The sequence below is a fragment of the Hyperolius riggenbachi genome, chromosome 4 (genome assembly GCF_040937935.1).
Source record: "Hyperolius riggenbachi isolate aHypRig1 chromosome 4, aHypRig1.pri, whole genome shotgun sequence".
Taxonomy (NCBI): domain Eukaryota; kingdom Metazoa; phylum Chordata; class Amphibia; order Anura; family Hyperoliidae; genus Hyperolius; species Hyperolius riggenbachi.
In genome coordinates, this window is record NC_090649.1 from 121,257,177 (window position 1) to 121,274,434 (window position 17,258).

Sequence of the window (17,258 nt, forward strand, 5' to 3'; positions counted from 1 at the left end):
TAGCTGCCTGACTGTAATGTTGAGCTTTTGGCTTTAGTTGCTTTTGAGTCAAGCTGGCCATACCCCTTTTGAATTAATTCCATCCACACAATGCACATCAATTTTGAATAGATTCCTTAGTAGATTAATTGAATTTCCAGGGAATCGAAAGGAAAAAATACAAATAAATTAATGAGTGTATGGGTACCTTCACACACCTGCAAAAACCATGCAGCCAGTGGAGTCAGACCAGAGTCACAGCATCTGAGCTGAATGCTCATTCTGGACCAGTGACTTACATTACTAGAGGCAGAGCATCAGTACAGATGTCAGGCAACTGGCAATGTTTATTAGAGAATGATACCATCTTTCCCCGAAATTAAGACATCCCCTGAAAGTAAGCCCTAGTAGGAATTTTGAGCATACTTAAAATATAAGCCCTACCCTGAAAGTAAGCCCTAGTGGCAGTAAGGGGGACAAATATGGAAACTTGTGTTATTACTGGAACCCATAGTCTTGCAGGCAAGTAGACATGAGGACACAGGAGGACAGGGGGTAGAAGAGGACACAGATACAGAGGGGGATACCAGGGGACACTAAAGGTACAAGGGGGACACAGGGGCACACAAGAGGTGGATCCAGCAGAGGAAAAGGTGTCACAGTGAGGAAGGCAGGACGACACACAGCACAGGAACTTGTGTGTTCATAGAAATATAAGACACCCCCTGAAAATAAGCCCTAGCACATATTTTGGTGCAAAAATGAATATAAGACACTGTCTTATTTTTGGGGAAACACGGTAGCAGCTGTCTCTGTATTCCTGCCACTTCAGGTTACGATTAAATGCCTTCACCAGGAACATAGGACTGGACTCTGCACTGTGGTTGCAAGAACATGCCGATTCTGGAGAAGTAGCAGTCACATGATCTCCACCTCTGAACTTCCTACTACTACACAGTAGCGCAGAGAACATTTCTATAATGACTTCACCAGGCGCAGGAAGTGAGGCGCTCAGGGGCACAATTTTACTTTCAAACATGCGGTCACATGACTGCTCTACATAATTTAACATGTGCTTGTGGCAAATTTATGTTATATAGTGATACTGGAAAGGGGTTTGTGGGGGTGGACTTGACTACAGGCAGAATTCCACGTTGATAATGCTGGTGCCTAACTCTTCTGAGCATTTTCTATTTACATGACTGTCAGCCTGCTGTCTGATCATTATTAACCATGTGGTTTTGCCGCTTTATAGTGGTTAATTCACTTATGCTAGGAACACACCACACAATTTTGTGTTAGACAGATAGTTCGATAGCTATTTTCCATCATGTCCGATATTTGATTGTTTTTCTGGTTGATTTCTCATAGAATTTGATAAGAAAAGATAAGAGAATCGAGCGGGAAACTGACTGGAAAAACGAATCGAAAATCGATCAAACAGAAAATCGACTGAAAAAACGCATCATGTGTTCCTAGCATAAACATTCTCGTATTTGGTAATGTACAAAACCACTGATTTTAACAAGATTCTGGTCACACTTCAATTCACTAAGGATATTACCACATGGTAAAGTAAAATTACTGACTAGTGAGGTAACTGACTGACTTGTGCAGTAAACATCTCAATAAATGTTAAAATCACAAAGATTAGAGCATTCAGGAAACAATTGAGATGTTCGATATTTTTCTTCCAGCCTGGAGCTGTCAGTAACTAACAATCAGCCATTTGGTAAAATGTACAGGCAAAGGATACAGCCAATAGAAGTCCTACTACTCACTCCATTGGCACCAATATACTGCTGGGCGGGACATCACAAAATAAACAAAACACGAGACGCAGGAGCAAGGCACATTCATAGAGGCTTCCCTGTATCCCTTTAGACGTACACATGTATAGACCGATACTGAGAATCAGAGAGACTAGAGGAGTTATACAGTCTAAAAGGACGATGGAGATGCCCTTTACTCTTTGTAAGCTGTCACAGGATAGAAGCAGGAGCAGCTTGTGTTTTAGGCAGAGCACTTGTAGGAGAAGAATCAGTACAACTCTGGCCAGAAGTGGGAGAACATCATAGCACAACACAGCTTGCTACCGACACCCACTCCACAGCTGGTCAGTCTTGAACAGGTCTTAGTGAACTGAAGCCATGTTTTTCAGTAAATTACCAAACTATTACCGCATGTGTAAAAAGCTTATTGAATTTGAAAAAAAAAAAAAAAAAAAAAGAAGTATACAATACCGTATTTTAACGGCCTATTATATTTTTTACCGAACAGCCCTTAGTGAATTGAGGTCTTAGGCCCCATTCACACTTACAAAACGCTAGCGCTTTTGATAGCGTTTTGCTCTGGATTTGGCGATTAACGCCATTTACACTTTGGGCGATTTCCCGGCAATCGCGATTAGCACTTCTATAGCACTAAACGCAAATCGCTGGGAAATCGGATACAAATTTTTTTTTGGAGCAATTTGCGTTAATCGCCGGCGATTAACGCAAATCACCCAAGTGTGAAAAGGCCCATAGGTTATTGCACTAGCGCTTTAAAAAGCTCTAGCGCTTGAGCATTTTGCCGAAAATCGCTGGCAAAACGCTCTAGTGTGAATGGGGCCTTAGTGTTTTTAGGCTAATCCAAATGCAGAGTCCCTGGAGCAAATCCTGGCCAGGACTCTTTACCTGTATGAGGCCTGGAATACACTATAAATCGCAAAGCGCTATTGCAATTGCTAGCTTTTTTAATTAGCATTTTGTAAGCTATTTTATGAGCATTGGATTTTCTGGCGATTTTGCTAGCAATTTTAAAAAGTGTAAGCTTTTTGCCAGAAATTGTGGTTGTGATTTGCGATTTTAACTCTGAGTGGTCCTTTCAAATTATTATAATTTAATTTTTTATTTTTATTTTTTACAGTTCACAGTAATTTAAAATCACACACAAATCGCTATGTGTAGCGATTCATGAGCGATTTGCCAGGGCTTTTATACTTGATATTGAAGCACCAACGCTCCCAAAATGCTGCATGTCCTGCGATTTTGCTAATGTGGAATTTGTTACATTTATTTATATTGGCAGAGCGTTTAGGGAGCTCTTTAAATCGCTAGCGATTTCCCTAAACTCTCAAAAAAACGCTCTATTGGGTTTCAGCCCTGAATGAAGTTTAGCGGATTTTTTTCCTACTTGCTCGTGTGGATTTTCTCCAATCACTCCAGTTTCCTTACCTATCTCAAAAAACATACTGGTAAAAGTTAACTTCGCTCCCCACAATTGTCTGTAGAGTCGACTATGGGAAGCACAGAGTAAAACTATGATAGTGATTAGACTGAGAGCCCCTGTGAGGGTCAGTTAGTGACATGAAAGTTTGATGTAATTTATGCAGCGCTGTGTAAAATGTCAGGACCATATAAACGTATAATAAGAAAGTAGTGCCTATCAGAATATCTCCAAAAGTACATTCAAGTGGTTATTTTTGTTTCATATCAGACAGTTGGTAAAAGCATTAGCATGCCGGATCTCAGCAGATGACTATAAGCACATCTTAAAACACACACTCCACTTGCCATTTATTTGTCCCTCCAGACTTTTGGTGGTTAGAGGAAATGTCCCCTCCTCCAAGCACAAATTACTTGTATGACCCATTTAGTGGCTAATAGTTGTTCCAACATAGAGTAAACTGTTGTATGAATGCAGTGATCAAATACAGTGAATATGCAAGCAGTTTGCAGCGCATTTCACACAGGTAAGAATCAGGGCTGAGAAGTATGCAAAAATTATTTGACTCAGACTCCTCAGTTTCCGATTCCACCGATACTTGACTCCGCCTCCTCTAATTTGCATATAATGATCTTGTTGATTGAAAGTATATAACATAAGAGGCATCTCATCACTTTCAGAGCTTAGGAATTTTAAAGCGGTTAAAGATGGCATCTGCTTTTGGGCACAAAAGGCTCCTGGGTAAGAAGCCGACACTCTACCCTGTGCACCATCCCGACCTGTCATTGCCAACGTGAATGCCCCAGCGTGTCGTCTGTATAATATGATTCACCGGAACCCCATATCAGCTTGGTTCCAGTGTGTAGTCCAGCCGCCTTCTATATCGGATATAGAAACGGCCAGTGCCATTTTCTGCAAGGGGGCAGGATCTATGCACTGTAACCCAGCTGATACAGGGTTCCAGTGAATATTATTAAACAATGTACTGGGGCATTCTAACTTTTAAAGGGACACAAGCCAGGAATATAAAATCAGTTTTACTTGCCTGATGCTTCTGCCAGCCCCCTCTAGCCGTCCCGTCCCCTCGCAGTCACTCACGGAGCCTCCAGTCTCCCGCCGCCAGCTAGTTTCGTTTTCGCTGACAGGGAGTCGGCGGGCATTCTGCGCCTGCACAGGCCTGGACATGCATAGCCTTCACAGGAGCGGGACCCTAGTGCGGACGGGAATGCAAAGAAAAATATGTGTGGCCAGGCCTGTCGGGCCTGTCAGCGAGAAAGAAACTAGCTGAGGGCGGGGGACTGGAGGCTCCGTGAGTGACTGTGAGGGCACGGGACGGCTGGAGGGGGCTGGTAGAAGCCCCAGGAAAGTAAAATTAAATTTTTTAATTCCTGACTTAAGTGTCCCTTTAAGCATTAGCATACCTCTGTTTTTTTATGTACACCAGAGATGCATTTTAACTACACTTAGGATATTGCTATAGAGTAGCTGTTAAATAGAAATCAAAACTAGTCGTTGGTAAGAGTACTTGTAGAGGGTGCAGACAGGGGGAAAAAAAGGACATTGATTGGGCCCTAGGCAATCTAAGTGCCCATTCAAACTGGGGCAATTAGCGTCAGTTTACCACTAATTGCCGCTAATCACAAAAGCGCTAGTGTAATGTTAAGTATATGGCAGTGATCTCACTGCAGCAGTAGTCGGCAATTTGCGGCAAATGCGATGCATGCAGTGTTTGTTTGAGATTTTTAAGCAATTGCAATGTAAAAAAAAAATCGCTAATTGTGATTGCAAAAAAAAATGCATTGGCCACTAAAAATCATTGCCGCAAATCCCTAGTGCTAATCGCTAGCGTTCGGCCATCCCCAGTGTGAATAGACCCTAACTGTGGGTACATGTAAGAGTGATGTGCAGGCTCTCTGCAGGAGAATGAGGGGATTCTTCCTCTATTACACATTCTTCATGCACAACCTGAACCAGGTTTGCAGGTGATAGACAACACCTCTGCATTCAATGTGTTTATTCTTAGTGGATTCACAACAGCTCTGCAGGGAGTGCATATGTACTACTGTGTGACTTAATTTGTAGGCGCCAACCCCAAATTTAACAACATATCAAATTAATTGATTTCATGAGCAAAGGGAGTGAATAAATATGCTTACAAAATTTGCATAAACCTGCATCAATGGAGAATTATTTGCATCTCATTCTTACAGCAGAGATGTTATTTAAAATTATATATAAAATATTCTAGTGCTTACATCAGATATACAGTCACAATCAGGTACCTATATATATCTGATCTAAAAATACAGGAACTGCTTTACTGCTATTTTTAATTGGGTTGTTTAATTTTTCTGGACTGAGCAGTGTGTGTGTGTGTGTGTGTGTGTGTGTGTGTGTGTGTGTGTGTGTGTGTGTGTGTGTGTGTGTGTGTGTGTGTGTGTGTGTGTGTGTGTGTGTGTGTGTGTGTGTGTGTGTGTGTGTGTGTGTGTGTGTGTGTGTGTGTGTGTGTGTGTGTGTGTGTGTGTGTGTGTGTGTGTGTGTGTGTGTGTGTGTGTGTCCAAATATCTGAGGAATAGAATATTTATAATATTTCTCTTTTAATTACATTTTTACATTTATTAGGAGTCATTTTTCCCGACTCCAACTCCATGTACCCAAAAATTTCTCCGACTTGTGTCCGACTCCTCAGCCCTGCTAAAAAAAAAAATCCAACTCTTCTGGCAAATATAATTTGACCTGGGAAATTTTAGCCAACTATCTGCTTTCCTTCTTACCACTCCTGCTCAAAGCCACTCCATTGTGTGCCAGGCCATAACCTCCCCCCCCTCACCACCACACTCCACCACCACCACCACCGCAACACAATGCACCAAAAGCCTGTATATTAAGCCAAGGGATCAATTCCCTATCGTAATGGGCAATAGGAGCTGTGTGTGCCCGCAGCTTAAAGAGTAACTGTCAGGCTGCAAAAGCTAATTTAAACCTCTATTCTCCTGTGTTAAACAGTTTAGAAGGAAGCCAAAAAGGCAATACTGAAGTTAAAAATCTCTCTTACTTTTGATGTGTGCTGAACAGCAAGGATGTGAATTAAAAGGACGGCAGGACGCATACCATACTGCAAAGCATTCTGGGGCTGCTTGGGTCCTCCCCTCGGCTGCTAGTGATAAGTTACAGGGCTCGTGTTACAACAGCAGCAGCTCACAGCACTGATAAATCTCTGGGCAGAGTACACTGCAGGAGTCCGCTATTGAATCTAGCCATGTGGCTAATTAATATTCACTGCACAGTAATGTTGTATTTTTTCCGAGTGGAATCATCAGGAAGCAGGCAGGACATGACGACACATTTGGCTTCATAGGAGACAGACAAACATGGAACCTGCCATGAGCTGTCAGGAGCATCATTCTCTGCAAATACTATATAAAAATTCTGTGAAATCCAAACGTGGACAGTGAAATGCATATGTAATGTAAGTACAGCCAATATTTAGCTACCTTAAAGTCAGATCTGACAAGACTAGCTGCATGCTTGTTTCTGGTGTTATTCAGATACTACTGCAGAGAAATAGACCAGCAGGGCTGCCAGGCAACTGGTATTGATTAAAAGGAAATAAATATGGCAGCCTCCATATACCCCTCACTTCAGTTCCCCTTTAACACCGGAGATTGCCTCTTATCCTCCCTTGGCATAGATTGTAAGCTTTTATGGGCAGTCCTCTTCCTTCTGCGCAATCTATTCTGAATGCAAATTTCATAGTGTGCCTGTGTATTAATAACATTCACGTGAACGGTTTGTATTCTATATATTATTCAAATTTACAGCACTGCGGAACAAGATCAAGGTATTCATAAATCAACACCATAAAGCTGACAGGTATTTATTTGTTCAACCTGTTGCAAATAGTTCCACTTTAAATATTTTCAGTGTAGCTGAACCAAATTTCTATGTGCCAATGGAAGCCCAAAAACTAAAGATAATAAATCATAGATGAACAATTTACCAGCATCTGGTGACATACGTAAACATTCTAAAGGTGGGTACACACGTCAGATAAAAGTCTTTGGAAAATGAAAGATCACAGACCAATTTTACCCCCTTTCATGTAGTATGAGAGCCATACTCTACACAGTCTATTCTGTGGAGCTGAACTCCCCATCAGATAGAAATCTTTGCAAGATGCTGCACACAAAGACCGCTGTACACATGCAATAGATCAGTATCTGCAAAAGATCTGTTCCTGCAAAAGATCCATTCCTGCAAAACGCATTCATAGTCTATGATATCTGCAGACCTCATACACACCTTGTTTAACGGACAATTATCTGTAGATCAGATCCACCAGGTTGGATCTTTAGATCGGCAGATAATTGGCTGATCTGCAGATGAATGTCCATTAAACAAGGTGTGTATGGGATCTGCAGATATCATAGACTATGAATGCATTTTGCAGGAATGGATCTTTTGCTGGAACAGATCTTTTGCAGATACTGATCTATTGCATGTGTACAGCGGTCTTTGTGTGCAGCATCTTGCAAAGATTTCTATCTGATGGGGAGTTCAGCTCCATAGAATAGACTGTGTAGAGTATGGCTCTCATACTACATGAAAGGGGGTAAAATTGGTCTGTGATCTTTTATTTTCCAAAGACTTTTATCTGACGTGTGTACGCACCTTTAGGGGAATCAGCAAGCCTAGAAATTTCATACACACTAACAATTCCTAAATAAATTTTACTAGAAAAAAAAAAAAGTCATATCACGGTCCTGAGGACTGAGTTTACTATATCCAGAGGTTTACTATAACGAGATTCTACTGTAACACGTGCCGTTACAAAACACCAAACTTTAAATGGCAGTACCCATACAGCTGATCAAACAATATGCAGTCAGATTAGGCAACACTTGCATCTGTGCATGGTTCTGCTAATGGGCTGACCCTGCACAGGGAGTTCAGTGATTCATCGGGTCATCTCCCTACCACCGAAGTCCTAATGACCCTTCACCCCTCTCTAAGAAGGCAAATTTCTGATTTGCATAGCATTTTAGTAGGAGGTCTTTTTGGTCCTTTTTAGCCCCTTACACACTCCTAGGAGTTCTGGCTCACCATGAGCTTGCTGGGCAATCTGAACCCTCCACAGAGATGCAACGGCAAACAGAACTGAGACAAGTTACCAGTTTCCACACTGGTAAGGTATTCAGACAGCAGTTATCTGAACTCCGCACTAAACAGGGCTGTGGAGTCGGAGCAATTTTGGGAACCCGAAGTCGAAATTGGAGTTTGAGTTTTCATAAACTGAGGAATCGGAGTCGGATGATTTTTGTACAAAATCCCCAACCCTGGTAAGTATTAGACTAAGGAGTCGGAGCCATTTTGGGTAACCGGCGTCGAAGTTGGAGTCGGTGGTTTCATAAACTGAGGAGTCGTCGGAGTCGGAAGATTTTTGTACCGACTCTACAGCCCTGGTACTAAGCTAATATCTCCGTAAAGAACATTCATTTAACAATAAAATCCCGACAGCTCTAAACCGTCTCAGCTTTCATCAAAGTTAAAAATTTCTTTTTTACTTCCAGTTTACATTTTCATACAAAACTAATACATGGTGCAGAATAATACAAACCTCACAGAAATAATGAAACACACATAGTAAAACTTTACAAGCCACACGCAGATAACAAGCCTTCTTCTATGTCAAATAGTGAGGTTGGTCTTCATAAACTACTGCAACTTGTAAATCGTTTTACAGATGGCTCTATAAAATTAAAAATAAGTGAAGCAAAAACGCCTTGACAGCAGTATTGATAGTCCTGTTAAACATCAAGTGTATTCAAAAGCCAAATACAGAAACACCGTATAGGGCCCTTTTCCATGCAAGACGCAACTGCATGCATTTTTGACTTATTTTGATGTGTGTGTTTTGTGCGTTTTTTTTATGCGTTTGTGTTTCCGTTTTTCTGATTGGCAGGTGTTGTCTTGATTTTTGAAAATAGATACTAGTAGTTAAATCAAAATGCAAACACATTTCTATGCATTTTTCATGCGTTCCTATACTTTACATTGAAATGCAAAACGCATCATAATCGCACAGACATGCGTTCGCGGTTTTTGATTTTTTTCTTTTGTTTAAATCGGAACACAGCAGTGGAAAAGGTCACCAATTATTCTTATTTTAAACAGGCTGCACTTAAGAATCAGCAAACGAATGTGTTTTGCGTTTTTAGTAAAAATGCAGCTACTGGAAAAGGGCCCTACATGGAAAAAGAAATGATCATTTCTATACAATAAAAAAAAAAAAAGTATTAGGCCCCTTTCACACTGGCACGGTGCATTACCCTGTTGTGCCGCATGATAATGCTACACTAATGTAAGTCTATGCGGCATTTCATACCTGGAATAGTATGATGCGCCGGAAGTATCGAATTTGACGCACGGGCAACAGCGAGTTATCGGGACACATGCGCGGCAACCGGAAGTCATGTAAGTCTATGGCGACTCAGGGTTTTTTGATCATTTCTTTCGGCATTCGCATTGCGGTGCACTGGTGTATTTTTTCTCACTTCCACGCAATTCAAACTTTTGCCACAGGAAGTGAGCGCTAGATATCCTCACTTCCTGCTTGGCTTGCAGCTAGAAGAGAGATTACTGCGCATTGCCCTGGTAACCCTCAAAGGCTATTTTTAGTGTTGCAGTGCGCTGCGATCATAATGCCGGTTGCCAGTTTGAAACTGGCCCCAAACTACCATTTGTACTGTTGCAGCACAGTCACCTATTCATATATGCAAGTAAATAAATGAAGTATTATTTCAATGGTGACCTGACGCTCATAGCGATAAACAACACGTTGCCACGGGCAACGAACCCAATTTCAGCATTTAGAAGCCTAAAAAAAAAAAAAGTGTGTATATAATATAATACATATTCTACAGCCCTTCATGCTCTGCCCATGTATTTCTATTACCTGCTCAATTATTCTGACAAGCTGAGAATATGCAGTAGGAGAGATAAAACCATTTTCCACATTGGAGGATTTTTACTGTTTTAACATAAAGCTGTTCTCATACAAAGCCAGTGATGCTGAAGCAATGCTACATACCTAGGAAAGACATCCATTAACCTAAAAAAATAAAATCTATTCACTACAGAAATTAGTCAGTCTGAAAAAGTAGTTGGAAGAAAATCTCTTGACACAGAATAGTAACTTTATGCTGGGAATACACGTTCGTTTCTGCCGTGCATTTCTCCTCTCGATCGTTTTTGCTGCTCGAATCTGCAGTAGATTCTCTTAACATCCGCTCGTTCTTCTTATGTTTTTCCATTCAGTTCTATCAGAAATCGAGCAACGAAAGAATCGAAAGGGAGATCGAGCATGTTGGAAATAATCTATCGAACCATCTTATCACCTAAAAAACGTGTATTCCCAGCATTGGAGAGCAAGCAGATGTCTGATTATTTAACTATGCAAAACGTTCTCTCATGTAATGTGTATGTTAAAAAACATTAACTTAACATCTGCACTAACGCCAAGTCCAGTACTGCAGTGGGATTATAAAAACACATCTGCATAACTGCCACTATTTTTAGGCTCGATTCACATGTTTGAGGACTCACAGCCAGTACATAACTTGCCAAAGGCAAACTGACTGTTGCCTATCCTGATAACTGGCCCATAATATTTGGACTCCCTTAAAAAGGATCAAATACTCAACTGACTTTTTTTCCCCCAGGGGGTGGGTGGAAATTAAACAGAAGAGTGACTGGGACTGACAAAAAAAGTTTTGAATGGCAGCCTGACCAGCAAGTTATGTGCTTTATCAGGCAGTACATAACCATGGAAACAGCATGGTCCAAATGATCACAGATTTCTGCTAAACAAAGCTGTAAAGAATGTGTTGTGCATAAAAGTGCTACTGACATTCCCCAATACGCACACCCATTAGGAAATATCAGTCACTTGTAACACTGAGGCCAGGGTCACACTTAACAGAATCGCATGCTTTTCCCCATAGCACATAGTGGAAAAACACATGTGATTCTGCTAAGTGTGACCCTGGCTGAGTCTTGCACAGTCTATGGCCAGCTTTAAAATTGTAACAGAGTTTCCAAGCTTATATGCTCTTCTATTCCTCTCCTTTCGGCAAACATGGCAAATAAGGAATACCTGATGGGAAATAATGCCCAATGAAAATAATTTGTGGCTCAAATTCACTCTCATGTGACGTTAGTTAAAGCAAACCTAAAGCAAAAATACACTTGAGATAATAAATTGTATGTGTAGTTCAGCTCAGAAATAGAAAATTAGTAGCAAAGAAGAGTATCATATTGCTTTCCAGTACAGAAAGAGTTAAAAAAAAAACAACCTATAGTTTTATATGCAAAAGAGCTTCTCTAAGCTATTCAACCCAACTTGGGTGGAATACAGTACTTTTTTCTGAAGCACTTAAAAAGACAAGAAACAGTGAGAAATTCTAAAAGTTCATTCATTCTGCTTTGTTTTATAGCTTAAAAGAGAGTGTGATTTGAAACTGCAAATGACAGAATGATGCAAAGTTATAATAAAATAAAAAAAAAGCTATATAACTGAAAATAAAACTTCTTTTCTAGAGTGTTGTATCCATTATCTGTACCAAATATAAATTCCATTATATCATACATTATTTTCGCTTAAGGTCGCTTTAAGCTCACCTACAGGGAGTGCACATTTATTAGGCAAATGAGTATTTTGACCACATAATCCTCTTTATGCATGTTGTCTTACGCCAAGCTATATAGGCTCGAAAGCCTACTACCAATTAAGCATATTAGGTGATGTGCATCTCTGTAATGAGAAGGGGTGTGTCTAATGACATCAACACCCTATATCAGGTGTGCATAATTATTAGGCAATTTCCTTTCCTTTGGCAAAATGGGTCAAAAGAAGGACTTGACGGGCTCAGAAAAGTCAAAAATAGTGAGATATCTTGCAGAGGGATGCAGTACTCCTAAAATTGCAAAGCTTCTGAAGCGTGATCATTGAACAATCAAGCGTTTCATTCAAAATAGTCAACAGGGTCGCAAGAAGCGTGTGGAAAAACCAAGGCGCAAAATAACTGCCCATGAACTGAGAAAAGTTAAGCGTGCAGCTGCCAAGATGCCACCAGTTTGGCCATATTTCAGAGCTGCAACATCACTGGAGTGCTCAAAAGCACAAGGTGTGCAATACTCAGAGACATGGCCAAGGTAAGAAAGGCTGAAAGACGACCACCACTGAACAAGACGCACAAGATGAAACGTCAAGACTGGGCCAAGAAATATCTCAAGACTGATTTTTCTAAGGTTTTATGGACTGATGAAATGAGAGAGTCTTGATAGGCCAGATGGATGGGCCCGTGGCTGGATTGGTAAAGGGCAGAGAGCTCCAGTCCGACTCAGACGCCAGCAAGGTAGAGTTGGAGTACTGGTTTGGGCTCGTATCATCAAAGATGAGCTTGTGGGGCCTTTTCGGGTTGAGGATGGAGTCAAGCTCAACTTCCAGTCCTACTGCCAGTTTCTGGAAGACACCTTCTTCAAGCAGCGGTACAGGAAGAAGTCTGCATCCTTCAAGAAAAACATGATTTTCAGGCAGGACAATATTCCATCACACGCGTCCAAGTACTCCACAGAGTGGCTGGCAAGAAAGTTTATAAAAGAAGAAAAACTAATCACATGGCCTCCTTGTTCACCTGATCTGAACCCCATTGAGAACCTGTGGTCCATCATAAAATGTGAGATTTACAAGGAGGGAAAACAGTACACCTCTCTGAACAGTGTCTGGGAGGCTGTGGTTGCTGCTGCACGCAATGTTGATGGTGAACAGATCAAAACACTGACAGAATCCATGGATGGCAGGCTTTTGAGTGTCCTTGCAAAGAAAGGTGGCTATATTGGTCACTGATTTGTTTTTGTTTTGTTTTTGAATGTCAGAAATATATTTGTGAATGTTGAGATGTTATATTGGTTTCACTGGTAAAAATAAATAATTGAAATGGGTATATATTTGTTTTTTAAGTTGCCTAATAATTATGCACAGTAATAGTCACCTGCACACACAGATATCCCCCTAAAATAGCTAAAACTAAAAACAAACTAAAAACTACTTTCAAAAATATTCAGCTTTGATATTAATGAGTTTTTTTGTTTCATTGAGAACATGGTTGTTGTTCAATAATAAAATTACTCCTCAAAAATACAACTTGCCTAATAATTCTGCACTCCCTGTAAACTTCTTTCTCAGGGGGATCTAAGTGTTCTTCAATTACCCAAATTCCTCCACCTATACTTTTTGCTAAGTGGACCCATACTTTTGGAAACAGATAAAACCATTATTTTCAGGCCTATTAATGCTAACTTTAACTGTGTTGGTGGCTTGGTGCCCAAAAAGCACATTTCATTTATTGAAGGCAGTAAATGCCAAATTCTGCACATTTTATTTTCAAATGTCCATTTCCAGACAAACAATGTTTACACACAATTCAATAGCGTGGACAAGGAAAAAAAACAGGTATTTGTTAGATGCGATCTTCAATACAGGTAAACATGCCACTCAGTTAGCAACAATACTTACAAACCTATTGGCGTTTCCACGCATTAGCATTTGTTGCTGAGAACTCCTGCATGACACATTTGGGGGGGTTCACTGATCTGCAGTTTCCATCAATTCATTACATGGCACCTCAAAAACTCTGTAAGGGCTCATTCACACTATCAGCGGATCCGTTTTTTTTTTTTTTTAAAGCACTGGCGATTTTAGAAATCGCCCTAAAAGCACTTGTGCAATGACTTCTTATTAGAGTGTTCACATGTGAGTATTTCAATTTCTTTGAAATAGCAAATGCGCTATGTACCTTTATCTGAGCGCTTTGGCTCAATAGAAGGTATAGGGAAATCGCAAAGCGCTTGAAAAAGCGCTTTGTGTCATGATTTCCCCAGCGCATTTATGAATAAATACATTGTATTTATTGTACTATTTACTAGTTCACAGTGCTCAGCTGCATTGCAGAATCATTCTGCAGGTCACCTCACTCCCCAAACAATTCTATGAGCCTGTTCACAGTACTGCACTGTAACTGGTCTAATTATTCAGCGCTGCGTAATATGTTGGCATACAATAAATAAATAAATTATTCTAACACGCTGTATAAGGACTTTCAATTAAACTCTATGTCCAGTCTCCACTGCAGTACACACACACACACACACACTTTAATGCGTGTGTCATGCAACAGACTACTGTGAATCCAGCCTTATATGTCAAGATAAACTGTGTTTACATATGTGTTTTCAAGCACTGCTGATGGGGCAAGCCAATTAAACACAAAACACAGTGTGTCCTTTATGTCGTTGCAGTGCGACATAAAGGACACACTATAATTCGGTATGCCACACTGCAATGTTAAACCTATGAGATATTTACAATGTGTCCAGTGCAGTGCAATCTAACAGTGAAGCATACTTTTCTATTGACTGTATGCGACGCAACACACGGATAACATGCGGTATGACTATTCCGTACTATTGTATTCCTGCTTTTACAGGAAATGCTACACCCACTGTGAACATAGGCCCCTAGTTATTTAATTGTTTTCCTTGTTTATCAATACCATATACCCTTTGCTTATACAATTCACTGAAAGATTGTTGGCACAATATAAGTACAGTATAAGTAAACTTTTGCCAGTGAAAACACAGTATTATAGGGTCTTAAGCGATGGATTCATACATCCTTTGAGTGTTAAAACAAGAACTCCATCCACTTATATTTGGTAAGTTGGGTAGAGGAAACCATCACTCAATATTAGCTGAGAGAAAGAGCCCCCTGGCAGATACGTGGCAGCGCCACTCTTCTTATCTGCAGTTTTACTCGATTCAGCTTAATCAATCGAGCCAGGTCAACATCTGCAAGGAGTTTGTATGTTCTCCCCGTGTCTGTGTGGGTTTCCTCCAGCCACTCCGGTTTCCTTCCACATCCCCAAAACATAGATAAGTTAATTGGCGTCCCCCTAAAAATTGGGCCTAGACTACAATAAATACACTACACAATACATACATAGACATATGACTATGGTAGGGATTAGATTGTGAGCTCCTCTGAGGGACAGTTAGTGACAAGACAATATTCTCTGTACAGCGCTGCGTAAGATGTCAGCACTATATAGATACTAAAATAATAATAAGCTACATTTCATCTACGCAGTCCAACTGAAAGTGCATGTATCATGGTCAGCAGACCGTATCCTAAAACAAGGAAATTTCGGGACATCTGCTGTACAGCTACGTATGAGACCCGTCTTAACTCACCTCCATAAAAGAGGGGGAATCTTTTCACTTGTCATGTATGTGGCTATAGAACCAGCAGGGCTCGATCTAAAGCTTTGCATGGGGCTCAACAGATCAGAGATGCATGATGAATTAATCATTGGCATTCAAATATGATTAACATTGTACAGAGTGCATGTTTAGGACACTTTCACACTGACAACTGTGTTGTAACATATAGGTTTTATGCACTGTAGTATGGTGCGATTTAAAGTATATGAACAGTTCACACCTCATCGGTCACGATGCCATGCAGTGGATTTCACTGTTAGGGACCATGTCCACTCCAGCCCAATTGCAGCAATATTGAAAATTAATAGGCTGCTTCCGAAGCACATGCGGGGAAACGGACGCAGCACCCCAGTGGAAACCAGCTTTACAACGCAGAACATGCAGTACGCTGCTAGAATCGCACATATTGATGCACAAGATGTTGGCTAATAAAGATGCACATTAGCCAGTTGTTTCTTTGCCTGCGTTACATCACATGCCTCCGCAAATGTTTCTGGTTGCGTTATATGTGTGTTGTAACGTCATGCAATGACCCAGTGTGAAACTAGCCTCCCATAGATAGAAAACCTATCACACTGTCACATGCAATGCTCAAGTCTACCCCCACTCATGATACCTAGTGGTGGTTACTTCTGTTAGTTACTTCCACCCAAAAATTGTCCTTAGACTGAGGTAAGGACAGTGGACTATGACAAGGATTAGATTGTGAGCACTTCTGAGGGACAGTTCCAGACATGACTTTATATTCCTGAAAAGTACTAAAGAAGATGGCAGCACTGTATAAATTCATAACAATACTGTTCCTGCTCAATGCCCAAGCCAAAGAAACTTCTCCTTTAAGAGGTGAAATGGGCAGACTGTGACATGCAGTTAGAGGGGATCAATAGCAGAGGTCTGAGGCTGAGCCCTGGCAGCAGAGCACATCTCTAGTGCCTGTCATGTCCAGCAGTGGGGGGGGGCCTGAATGTGGGCACAGCTGGCAGCTATGGACCTGACACCCCCCAGCACTAGGCACAACTTGCTGAGCACAGGAGTGGGTGAAGGTAGCTGATGACAGAGCCCTTCCTATGGATGCAGGGGGGATGCTGCACGCGAGAGGTACTCACATATCTTCACACGCAGGCTCTGCAGGACCCGCACGGGGGCCGCAGGCGGATCCCCGGCCTCTCCTTTGCCTCCTGCCCGCTGTTCCCCTGCCATCTCTGGCAGCAGCGGTGGACTCTCTGCCAGTGCTCTTCCGCCGACCGAACTACATTAACCCAGCGAATGACAAGAGAGGGAGCCCGCCGCGGAGTGATATGCAAAGCAGGAGAGCCTGCTCACACTAGAGCGGATACGTCTCTGCAAGGGGCGGGGCTATGATTAGAAAGCAAAGCAAAGTTAGTGCCAGCCAGTCGCTTGGTCACAGCATTGGTAGTAAAGGGCTAGTTTTTATCTGTGACTGTAGAGAGGCCAGCGGGGCACCGGTGTGATGCGGCTGTATCAGTGCCGGTGTGCCCCCCGGGGAAGCAGAAGACGTGAAGTGTGAATGAAATCGGATTGTGATGTGATCCCCGAATTTGCGAACTGCGAAAAATGTGGTTTTCTTTGAAAAGTAATATAGCATTCCATAAGCGCTTGCATAGCATGTTTCCTAGGCGACCTTAGCGTGAACAGCAAAAATGTGTAACTATATATTCTCTATGGTGAAATATGAGAGATTCTACAAGAAAGGGAAGTGTCTCAGTGGA

The 17,258-nt window shown here is 41.4% G+C and overlaps 1 protein-coding gene across 1 annotated transcript in view; it reads right to left on the reverse strand.

The window, feature by feature from the left end:
* RASA2 (RAS p21 protein activator 2) overlaps positions 1–16,762 on the reverse strand; it is a 156,713-nt gene extending 139,951 nt beyond the window's left edge. The window contains exon 1 of the mRNA XM_068280484.1: positions 16,635–16,762. Within this exon, the coding sequence (XP_068136585.1) occupies positions 16,635–16,728 (94 nt within the window). The 5' untranslated portion in view covers positions 16,729–16,762. The remainder of the gene's footprint in view (positions 1–16,634) is intronic.
* Between the last annotated feature and the right edge of the window lie 496 nt (positions 16,763–17,258).